Source organism: Trichomycterus rosablanca, chromosome 20 (assembly GCF_030014385.1).
Source record: "Trichomycterus rosablanca isolate fTriRos1 chromosome 20, fTriRos1.hap1, whole genome shotgun sequence".
NCBI classification, from domain to species: Eukaryota; Metazoa; Chordata; class Actinopteri; order Siluriformes; family Trichomycteridae; genus Trichomycterus; species Trichomycterus rosablanca.
In genome coordinates, this window is record NC_086007.1 from 22,205,348 (window position 1) to 22,216,645 (window position 11,298).

The 11,298-nt window shown below is 37.7% G+C and overlaps 1 protein-coding gene across 1 annotated transcript; it reads right to left on the bottom strand.

Moving 5' to 3' along the window:
- Window positions 1-1,041: 1,041 nt before the first annotated feature.
- On the bottom strand, window positions 1,042-11,047 carry flot2b (flotillin 2b). Its single transcript, XM_063016914.1, has 11 exons — window positions 10,846-11,047; window positions 8,765-8,846; window positions 8,565-8,655; window positions 7,076-7,199; window positions 6,863-6,981; window positions 5,746-5,859; window positions 5,544-5,663; window positions 4,406-4,620; window positions 3,913-4,096; window positions 3,325-3,474; window positions 1,042-3,090 (listed from the first exon to the last, which is right to left on the bottom strand). Exons 1-11 carry the CDS (start codon window positions 10,892-10,894, stop codon window positions 3,052-3,054), a joined length of 1,287 nt encoding a protein of 428 aa, XP_062872984.1. The 5' UTR covers window positions 10,895-11,047; the 3' UTR covers window positions 1,042-3,051.
- Between the last annotated feature and the right edge of the window lie 251 nt (window positions 11,048-11,298).

Below are 11,298 nucleotides of genomic sequence, written 5' to 3' on the forward strand. Positions count from 1 at the left end.
ACAAATTCGAAAACAATAAAGGCCTGCTGTTTTGAATACCCAGTCACCAAGCTATCACAATTTAGTCAGGGTTGCTCAGATCCTAAAGGTTGCCCATTTCCTCCTTCAAATACATTAACTTCAAGAACTGACTGTTCACTTGCTATATTCCACTTCATGAGAAGTGCCAGTGTAACACATAGGCACAAGTAGTGAGAATGGATATTTTAAAACTAATGAAATAGAGAATAAGATTCACATAACATACCAGCATAAAACTCGCTATATCACGGTTCACACAGAACAGAGGGGAGATGCTGGGTTTTAAATAACATCCTATATGCAAAATAATGTGCCACATTCAGTTTCAACCAGCGGCCACTATTAGATATAGATATACTACATATATTTTGATCAATTGTCATTTGGGTCAACTCAAGATCAAGACAAGCATGCAAGATGAACGATCTAGTCTTGGATGCTGGTAAAGCAAGTAAATTGCATGTCCTCCTCGCCAATTAAAATGAAGTTAACGTCTTACAAATCAGCATCAAAGAAAAGAAAGCCTTTTGGGTGGTCAAAAACTGCCCTTAGTCCAACTGGTTGGTGCTTTAAGGCAGAACTGACATCTGCTTGAAAATGTTTAATATTTTTGGAGATGAAGAATCACTTTATTAAAAATGATGTGTTTAAACCTCAGCTGTGCTATTGGCCCAACTGGTGTCTAAACAGACATAATTGGCTATGTCTGAAGTAAGAGATGGCTAAAGACCTGTGATGGACTGATGCCCTGTCCAGGTTCTGTTCACCTCTGGCACTCAATGTTTCCCAGTGAAACCGGACACAGCACGACCCAGATCAAGATCAAACAGTTGATAAAATGAATAATAATATGCAGGATTATTACCATAGTAGTACTGTGTGGTAATTATATAATTACATGTATGATTTGGAGTGTGGAAATAAAAACACAACTTAATTGATACAAATGAGAACTCAATCAAGTCTATAAAAAACAGTTTTGCTGTTTTGTCAAATTAATTTCACACAGGCTACAACAAAGAAATGAATTATTCATTTATTATATTTGGAGACATGCGCAAGAACCATGCAGGTAAATGTGAGTGGAAAATAAAAACGTTCGACATATTCCAGCATGTTACTAATTACACAGTCACCTATGATGTATGTATCTATATTACTACAACTTTAAACTTAGAACTAACTGAAAACGTAATAGAAAACTTGGTTCTGAAGTCTATAGGTCCTAGACAAAGTCTTGTCCTAAACTAAGTTCAAGTGCAAATATCTATTCATCTGTCTATCTATTTGTCTATCTATCTATCTGTCTGTATATCTATCTATACAGCATGTGAATTTAGTTTAGGACAAGACAAGACTAGGTTTGATGTAAAATGCAACAGCAGGCATAAACTGTAGATTATTCTTTTTAATAAATTAAGCAATTATTAGTAATGAGAAATAAGCTGGTTAACTAAATAATGTACATGTATATTTGTTCATATATATAAAAAATTACAAACATAAAAAGTACACAGTATTAAAAGATTGATCATCCACAAAAAAATTATTTGTCTCTTTTCCGAATTAAGTGTTAGAAAATGAGACATATGGCCAATATTACTATAACTTCTCCTCACAACAACGACTGAGCACTGCACAATTCACACAACAATACAAACAAAATTGGTGAAGTTACTGAGAAAGGACAATAGATTTTTCACAGTGATGCAGACAACTAGATTGTTCTTGAATACATCGATGCATAAGCGGACATAAATGGTAGTTAGGAGTGGACATTTTTTTTATGTTTTATATTTCTATTTTCAAAACATGACTAGCTTTTAGTTCTTGGTAGTAGTGATAGTACGTTCGATATGAAGCAATGGTGGAATACAAATTTCAAGAAGTTATTTACATTACAAAATCATTTACTATTTAATTACAAAAACACAGAAATTCTAACCTGTATTCTAGTATCCTGAAAAAAAAAAATACAGCTGCTGCTTTGGCTTTCTTCATTTATTTTAAAAAACGGTTGTTTCTTTGTGTAGTTTGTTCTTGCTTGTCTTGTTTATAGGGACATCTTATCATTTTTATTTCAAGTCTATTTTTTTTTTTTTTTTAATCGATTTAATTCTTGGTCAGGAATTGCATGAACAGCGCATAACAGCACTCAAACTGGCTACTAATCAGCACCCAAACATTTAGGAAAAAAACGAAAAAAACCCAAAATGTATTTACAGTATATACATTTTAGTTTATGTTAGTAATTTGTCAGTGAAAATGTTGTACCATCATATTATGAGTTTAAGCAGGCAACAAGAGCACACAAGCTGGCTAACCTGCCAGCTCTGTAACAAGCTTGCTTATAATTCCACATTCCAAAGGAAAACTAACAAGTGGGATCCAGGTTCAGAGTATTTAATACGTTTACTAACACATAATGGCCATATTTTGTAAGGTTGTGTTAGCACATAAGCCCGGTTTAGTTAAATGTAGAAATTTTTAAAGGTCTATAATAGTGGATTGTTTGGACCTGTTTTAAATAGAAACACGACTTTGTGCTGTGATGTGTTCGTCCCAACAACCATGTCAAAATTAGCCATTCAATCATTTTCTTGCTTTAAATAGCAAATCAGACCAAGCTGAATTTATTCTGAACATTTTCCACTTTTCCTTAATAATAGTCATTACTATATGTAGTGTTTACAGCATAGCAGCTAATGTTAACCAGATAACAGTGCACATAACTAGTATTAGACAACAGTGAGTGATATGCTAAAAGGACTGACTCAAAGACACAGATCCTACAATGAAATAAAACAATAAATAACAACAACAATAAATGTATAAACATAAACCTGAACGGTAACTGAGGAGCAGCAAAACATGCAAATATCCTGGTCCTAAAAACATTAAGGCACCAGTGCAGCAGTATCAAAAACTTCTTTTTATCTCAAGAGTGCTTTTTTTTTTTACTTCTAATATCTCGAAGGCTTTTAAAGTGAGTGCATAAACCATATGGAGAAGAAAAAGGAACAGACTATCTTAGGCTTGAGCATTGGTCATCTTCTGCAGCAGAGGGATCTGTAAAAAAAATAAAGCTTATATACATGTGGTTTTACTGGTGTAACCAGTAACTTGTTTTCTACTTGTTTTTATCAGATTGCTGTTATCTCAGCATTACTGCCACCACTATAAACATGCACAATCAATGTTGTGATGAACACAGGGAATGTGCAGCATGCATACTGTGCTTCGATATAGTTAACAAAAAATATAATTCTATATTCAGTATAATTCAGGTGTATCCTTTCTTACCTTTGACAGATCCACTCCTGTAAGGGCATTTACAGACACGGGCAGTTCAGCCAGCAGACGGTTTACTTCCCCTGTCACTTTGCTACCTTCTCCACTCAGAATCACGATCTCATTGGTCCTGGCCAGTGGGGCGGACACCTTTGCAGCAATCTACAAATAACCAAACAAGAAAGAGATGACAAGAAATAGAAAAGTCTGTCAGATAATTAACAGGTTAATTAGTTGCAATGATTTTGGTATTCCCCGTGCTGCTTAGAAGTGCCTTTAGATCATGATGCTGCCAACACCATGTTTCACTGTAGAGATGGTATCAGCCAGTGTGACGTGCAGTGGCTGTTTTTTGCCAAACATAGTGAGATAGCAAAAAACAGAAAAATCTTACAATGTCATAGAATGTTTGTCCTGTTCAAGTCAAATCATCAAGATTCTATGGAACTTGTCTTAACGGTTTTGTTCATTGGTGGAGTTTTTTATGAAAATGTAGTTAGTATTATAATATAAAAATGTCCACAAATTAAACTACACAGGCTTTATAGCCTAAATGAAAAAAAGCAGAATTAAATCCAAAACCCAGAAACATTTATTCACCTTTGGCAGTGCTTCTAGAACCATGGCAGTCTTAGCTGCCTTTCCATACTGCTGGTAAGCATCTGCCTTGACTCTCATCTTCTCTGCCTCAGCTTTGCCAATCGCCTCAATGGAGTTAGCCTCTGCCTCCCCAATCTTCCGAATCTTCTCGGCTTCAGCGTGTGCGATTAAGACACTTTTAACCCTTTTAAAAAGAAGAAGTGCAACATCACTGTTCATATCAATCATCACAGGTTATAGTACAGTCACGTTTTCTATCCTTTTCCCCTCCCATTAAGAGATTTTTCAGTTTACTATTACATTTGTTCTAAATCTTAGCAGCCCAACACTTATTGACAAGTCTTGCTATGCCCAGTATCAGCACCTTAACCAGACAGCAGAATTCACTCTTGCACTGGGAACAAGAAAAACCCCTATCCAATCTCCTCTCACTCAGACACGGCCAGGCCGGAAGTACCACTGAGACTACAACATTCAGTGAAAGTAAACTTACTTTTGACCCTCAGCCAGTTGCTGCATCTTGTAAGCCTCCGCCTCGGCAGGCCGCTTGACCGTAGCGATCAGCTCCTTCTCTGTTCTTTCAATCTCCTTCTCTTCGATGGTGATCTGCTTTTTCCGTTGCACCACCTCGATCTCAATCTCCTCCAGCCGGATCTTCTGCTGCTCCTTAGCGGCCTGCAACTCGTAAGCTAGCTGAGCTTCAGCTTTCTATTTGGTTACACAAATCAATATATTTTGGGTGCTATATATAGATTCAGGTCATAACTGAAGTAGCACTGTTTTGTATACTCGTACACCTGATGTGTAAATAGGCAAAAGTATGTGGACACCTGACCGTGAGCTTGTCTGACACGATTTAACAAAACCATTGGCAAGGGTGCTCAGATGGCGCAGTGGGATAATCTGCTAGCACACCAGCGCCGAGATTCTGAGCTCCCGGGACAAAACTGGTCTCCAGTCTGCTGGGTGGGAAAGACCGGACTAAGGGGGTGGGGTTGTCAGCGCTGTGTATGGTTGCCCAGGGCGCCTGTACAGAAAGTGGAGGAGCGTAGAAATCAGGATGTGGCTCTCCATACGCGAAAGCCAACATAATGCGCAAATCCACTGACGTACGGGTGAATAAGAAGGGATTGGTAATATTGTGCACACACATTGGAGGGAGTGTGTGTCAGTCGAATATACACCCTCCTTGGACACTGTCCAGGGAGGGTGAAAAAAGACGATAAAATGCATAAATAAAACCAAAAACCATTGACAATTAATATGCTGTCCCTTGCTCTTCCCTCCCCTTTTGCCCAAAATGTTTTTGGAGTGTGACAATTTGTGCCCAATCAATCCAAAGAGCATTTGTGAGGTTAGGAAATAATGTTGGATAAGAAGGCATGGCTTTGTGCATGCCACTCAAGTTTCTCATATTGAACATGTCTTTATGGACCTTGCTTTGAGCACACTGACGTAATCAAGCTGGAACAGAAAAAAAACTTAACCTACAAAGTTGTTTTTTCCCCTTATTTTATTACCCTTTCAGCAATGGGTGTGAATAAACAACTGACTACTATAATCAGAAAAGGTGTCGACGTATTATTGTCCATATGAACAACTTGTTGTGTACCCTAAGGCATTAGCCTGACCTTGCTGTTCACTTGTTGGTTGAAAGACGCTTTTTGCAGCTCCAGTTCCCGCTTGGAGTCAGCCATTTTGGTGTCAGCTAAGAACTTCACATCCATCATTTCCTTCTTGCACTCAGCTTCCTAGAGAGGTTAAGTAGGAAAGAGTGTGAGTTATTGAATGCTATTAGCTAATAGAGAACTAATGAATCCTTCAAGCTCTTACTCTTATTCCAGCGTCTCTCTCTGCCTCAGCCACACCGATGTCCGCATCCCTCTGCACAGCGGCCGTCTGCGTCTTTCCCAGAGAGCTTAAATAGTCCAACTTATCGTACACATCCTGTTAGAGAACATCAGCAATCCATTCTCAGTTTCAAATGTGGTGCTTTTATGGCAGCAAGTGTCAGACAGCTAAACAGAAAGCTTCTAGAAAGTAAGGCCCAGCTGAGTTGGACCTGTTTCTAAGCACATCATTTATCAAAATGAATGCAATACTACACTAATCACTGACCAAAGGTAAGTGGACACCTGACCATGACAAGCTAATTTTCAACAGTTGCTTTGCTATAATTGCCCTCAGGTTGATTCCAACTTCTGGCGACTTCTATTCGGTTACACACAGCAATGGATTTTGGGTGTTATTCTATACAGATTCAGGTCAAAATTGGAGTTGTATCGTTTTGTATGGTTATTTCTATCATTGTATCCATACATCTTGTTGCTGTCTGTCCTCTTCCAAGCGTAATTGTCCATTCCAATGAATTGGTTGTTCTTAAAATGTGTCCACAATAAAAACAAAAGCTTCGGATTGGTTATCTGGGCTTTGTGTGAAAGGTTTTATTTGATTTAGTCAAAAATCGATTTGCTGACTTCTTTGCCAGCCAAGGTACTCTCAAAAGTCTTCGCCAGCACCAAAGTTCAAAGCCATTGATGTTCTTTCTGCCTGGCTTTTGATTGTCCAGCTTTCACATTTAGTAAGGACCACTGAGATGACCATAGCCTGGACACTTCTGATCTTTGTTTGGAGAGACTAATCATTACATCTGAATATCTTAACCAAATCATTCATTATTGTTCTGCCAAGTGCCAGTCTGTGTCATATTTCATGACTGCTGGATCTTTAGCTGTTAATAACTGTGTAGGCAAAAGTTGTCCACCATTTCAACATCTCCATCACTGGTAAAGTTAATGGTCTTTCTTCTTGTCCTGCATTCATCATCTTCATACTGAGCTAAAGTCTCATCTTTTTACTTTTCTTGTAAAGGTTTTCCAGTCTTTTAGATTTTCTGTTGTGTCATCGTCATGTGTTTAATCAATCTTGAATTCTCTTAATCATTACTCACTTTGATAGTGAAGCTGAGGATCTCGATGCCCATTCGGCCCACATCAGGTGCTGCAACCTCACGAACCAGCTGGGCAAATTGGTCTCTGTCCTGATAGATCTGCTCTACTGTCAGTGTACCTGTAAAGTATCACGAATCAAGATAAATGATATATTGATGCAAGTGCTACACATCAAAGTCTGACGTAAAATAAGATTCTAGTGATTGCTTTACCTAAAATTGACCGTAAATGTCCTTCCAGAGTCTGGATCACCACAGCTTTGATTTCCATAACAGATTTTCCCAGAAACTGCTCACAAGCAATAGCCAGCAAGTCCCGGTCAGTCATTACCTTTACCTAGTGAAACAATGGTTTACACAAAAAGAACTGTGGTGTCTAAAAACAGGCTCTAAAAACCAAAGACCAAGTCCGAAATCTTGGCGTTCTAATAGACTCAGATCTCACATTCACCAGCCATATTAAAACCATCACCAAAACAGCCTTCTACCATCTTAGAAATATAGCCAAAATCAAGGGTCTAGTGTGCCAACAAGACCTAGAGAAGCTGATCCATGCTTTTATCTCCAGTAGGGTGGACTATTGTAATGGTCTCTTAACTGGACTTCCCAAAAAGACCATTAAACAGTTACAGCTCATTCAGAACGCTGCTGCTAGAGTTTTAACTAAGACGAAGAGAACTGAGCACATCACTCCAGTTCTAAAATCTCTACGCTGGCTTCCGGTCAGTTACAGAATAGAATTTAAAGTGCTGCTACTGGTCTATAAATCACTGAATGGGTTCGGCCCAGAATACATCTCAGATATGTTTAGAGAATATAAACCTAGTAGATCTCTTAGATCCATGGACTCAGGTCAGCTAGTTGAGCCCAGAGTCCAAACTAAACACGGTGAAGCAGCATTTAGCTGTTGGGCTGCATATAACTGGAACAGACTGCCAGGAGATATTAGATGTTCCGCAAATGTAGAAATGTTTAAATCCAGGTTAAAAACATTTCTTTTTTCTTGTGCCTATGATTGAGCTCGAAATTTTTGCTATTACCCTCATTTTACCATATTTCTTTTAGTTTTTCATGCTCTTCTAAATTGTAGTGTATATTTTACTATATTTTTTTTTTTTAGTTTTCATGTTCTTAATTTTTTATCTCTCTTGTTTTAATTTCATATTCCCTAAATTGTAGGTTATACTTTACAATATTTTCTTTTAATTTTTCATGTCCTTAATTTTTTTTTTATCTCTCTTGTTTGAATTTCATGTTGTCTTAATTGTAACTAAATGTTTGCAAGAAGTCATTCTGAGGTTTTAGATCTCAGGAATGTTTTAATGCTTTTAATTAATTTTTTCTTCCTTATGTAAAGCACTTTGAATTGCCACTGTGTATGAAAGGTGCTATACAAATAAACTTGTCTTGCCTTGCCTTGCCTTGCCTGCATATAGAGTAAAGATCATTAAATACACAAAACATCATGTGCTGAATGTACTAATATTGGTACTAGCAGTAAATTACGCTAGCCCACCACTGCTGGGATCCAGGGTTCGAAACCCCAGCGGTGCTATCGGCTGGTCGGGCTTCTATATACAGACATGATTGGTTGGCTATGTTTGAGGGTGGTCGAGGCAATGTGATGGACTGGCTCAGAGTTTTTACCCCCCACTGTATGTTATTCTATACAAGTAGAAGGAAAATAATATTTCATGTTCACCTGAGCCACTCCAGTGACTGTTATGGCTACTCCTTCTGCTGTCTCCACACTTTCACACTTGGGTTGTAATGTCATAATCTCAAGTGTAATTCTGTGGAATAAAAAAAACAGTCAGTTTGATTTAAGGTACACCGAGTTTTAAGGATAAAATACAATTCATTGCCAAAGTGCCATCAATAGGCTTGAATGCAGAGGCTTACGTTTGTGCATCTGTTAGAAACCACCACGCCCAGGCCCATCCACCCACCACATAGTTCTTCTCATCAGAACCACAACAGCCACCTGCAAAACAGCCAGAATCATTACTTAAGATTTGATCAGATTTGAACACATCATAAAAATGTATATAAACCTGTTCAGAGATGTGTGTGAGATGAATGAAGTATTAAAACATTGACTAACTTATGCAGTGTTGCACTGCATGTTTTACATTTAACCACTTCATTCTGGTCAGGGTTATGGTAAGTCCAGTACACTCGTAAATACCCTGAACAGAGCGCCAATCCATTGCAGGGCTTTGGCAATCCCCCCAAAGACATAGCAAATCATGTCTGCCTAAAATCCCAGCTTGCCAATAGGAACGCTGAGATTCGAACCCAGACCTCAGTGGTAATGGTCTAGCGTATTAGACTACTATTTATATACATCCAAAACAGAAATAATTTTATACTCTACTGTTTAGAAAGCTCTGAGAATCAGCTGATCCCTGACAATGTAAACCTGCAAATGTTAAGCGATACGTTATAATAAATGTATTACATTTAAATACAATTTTAAAGCCATTTTTGTGGTCACCACAGAAAGGCAGGTTACTCTGAATTGTTGCTCATTTTCTGTAAGAATTTTTAAAAAGAATTTTCTAAAATCTAATAAATAAAACTTCCAAAATTTTAAATTTCTTGATGTCACTGATCTCACTAAATCCCGCTCTGATGTGTGTTTTGAATTACTGTTCTGCTGGACCACTTAACTGTGTCCAACCTCTAAGAAATTTAGTTTAGTTTGCAATGACCCACAAAAGAACACCAGGGCATTATACCTCCACCATGCTTCACAGTAGGTACAATGTTGTTGGGTTTGATTTAACTATTTAACTCCTAGCACATGGCAATGTGAACTTGCTTGACTCTGGACATGCCTGTGTTTCAGTAGCTTTGAATTTATGGCTGACATGAATTGGGGTTTTTTCATGATCTTGAAAACAATCACTTGACGTGGGGTCACAGGTTTAAAAACGTACATTAACATAGGGTACTGCACAGTGGGAAAGGGTCTATTTATTTATTTAATTATTAGGATTTTAACGTCATGGTTTACACACTTTGGTTACATTCATGACAGGAGTTCACAGAAGTTCACAAGTTTAATGCCAAACACAGTTATGGACAATTTAATATCTCCAATTTACCTCACTTGCATGTCTTTGGACTGTGGGAGGAAACCGGAGCTTCTGGGGGAAACCCACGCAGACAAGGGGAGAACATGCAAACTCCACACAGAAAGGATCCGGGGCGCCCCACCTGGGGATCAAACCCAGAACCTTTTTGCTGTGAGGGAAGTGCTATACACTGAGCCACCGTGACACCCCGGAAAGGGTCTAAAGTCACCAGCTCAATCAATAATATCAATAACATCAATCATAATCACTAAGGAATTAAAATGCCAAGTCATCAAATGGAATTATATTGTAGAATTTCACACTATTGAATAAATAATCTAAATTTCTGTATGCATATTTTGACCTGGCTCAGCAGACTGTCATTTGGAAAAGCAACAATAAATGCAAGAACTTAAAAATATTTTTTCTGGACAATAAGGATGTGTTTAATCATTTAGTCACAAAAAATAAATGCATGTCTCATAAAGGTGTATGTAAAATTCTGTCTTGAACTGAATATATGACCCAATCAGCTGGGTCGTGACAGTGAAGGGAAGGTAATATCAAATGATTTATTCAACACTTTTTAGAAAAAACAAACAAAATCCTCTTCTGCAGTTACATTATTGCTGTTATTATATTATAGATGCCCAGTCTGTAAGACTAGTTCGGTGCGAGTATAAATGTAGAACATGCAAAGCTTCTGAATGCGAATTTATTTCAATTTTTAATACAGAAATTATTGACCATTTGAGCTAACATGCAGTTAATAAACTACATTTGCTTCTATTGAAATGTTAGATATAATAATAGAAACCGCTGAATAATATAAATTTCAAAAATAAACACACAGTTTATATAATATAGAAATAAAAGAGATAGCTAGCTAACATGCTAACATACCTGATACAACGAGAGCTTCATTTGGTCCCACAGTCAAGCAGCTCCCCATAATAGCATGTGTGGCTAACTAATAAATGCTAAAAATAAATACCAATATATATAAATTGTTAGCTAATTTTAAATCTTATCGAAAGGATAAAATATTTTTTTTCGAAAACCGTTCTTCATGTACCCCACCCCGACCGAGAACTGTTTACCATCACACAACAACACAGCAGTTCCACCCACTTTCTCTAGCGTAACCATGTAGTATCACTGCTGAGCTGGTCAGGGCCACGGGGGCTCCCGGACCACCTGGAAACACTGAGTGCAGGGCAACAGATTTATTTATTTATTATTATTATTTTATCGTCATGTTTTACACACTTTGGTTACATTCATGGCAGAAACGGTAGTTACTGGTTACACAAGATTCATCAATTCACAAGTTTAAACACAGTCATAGACAATTTT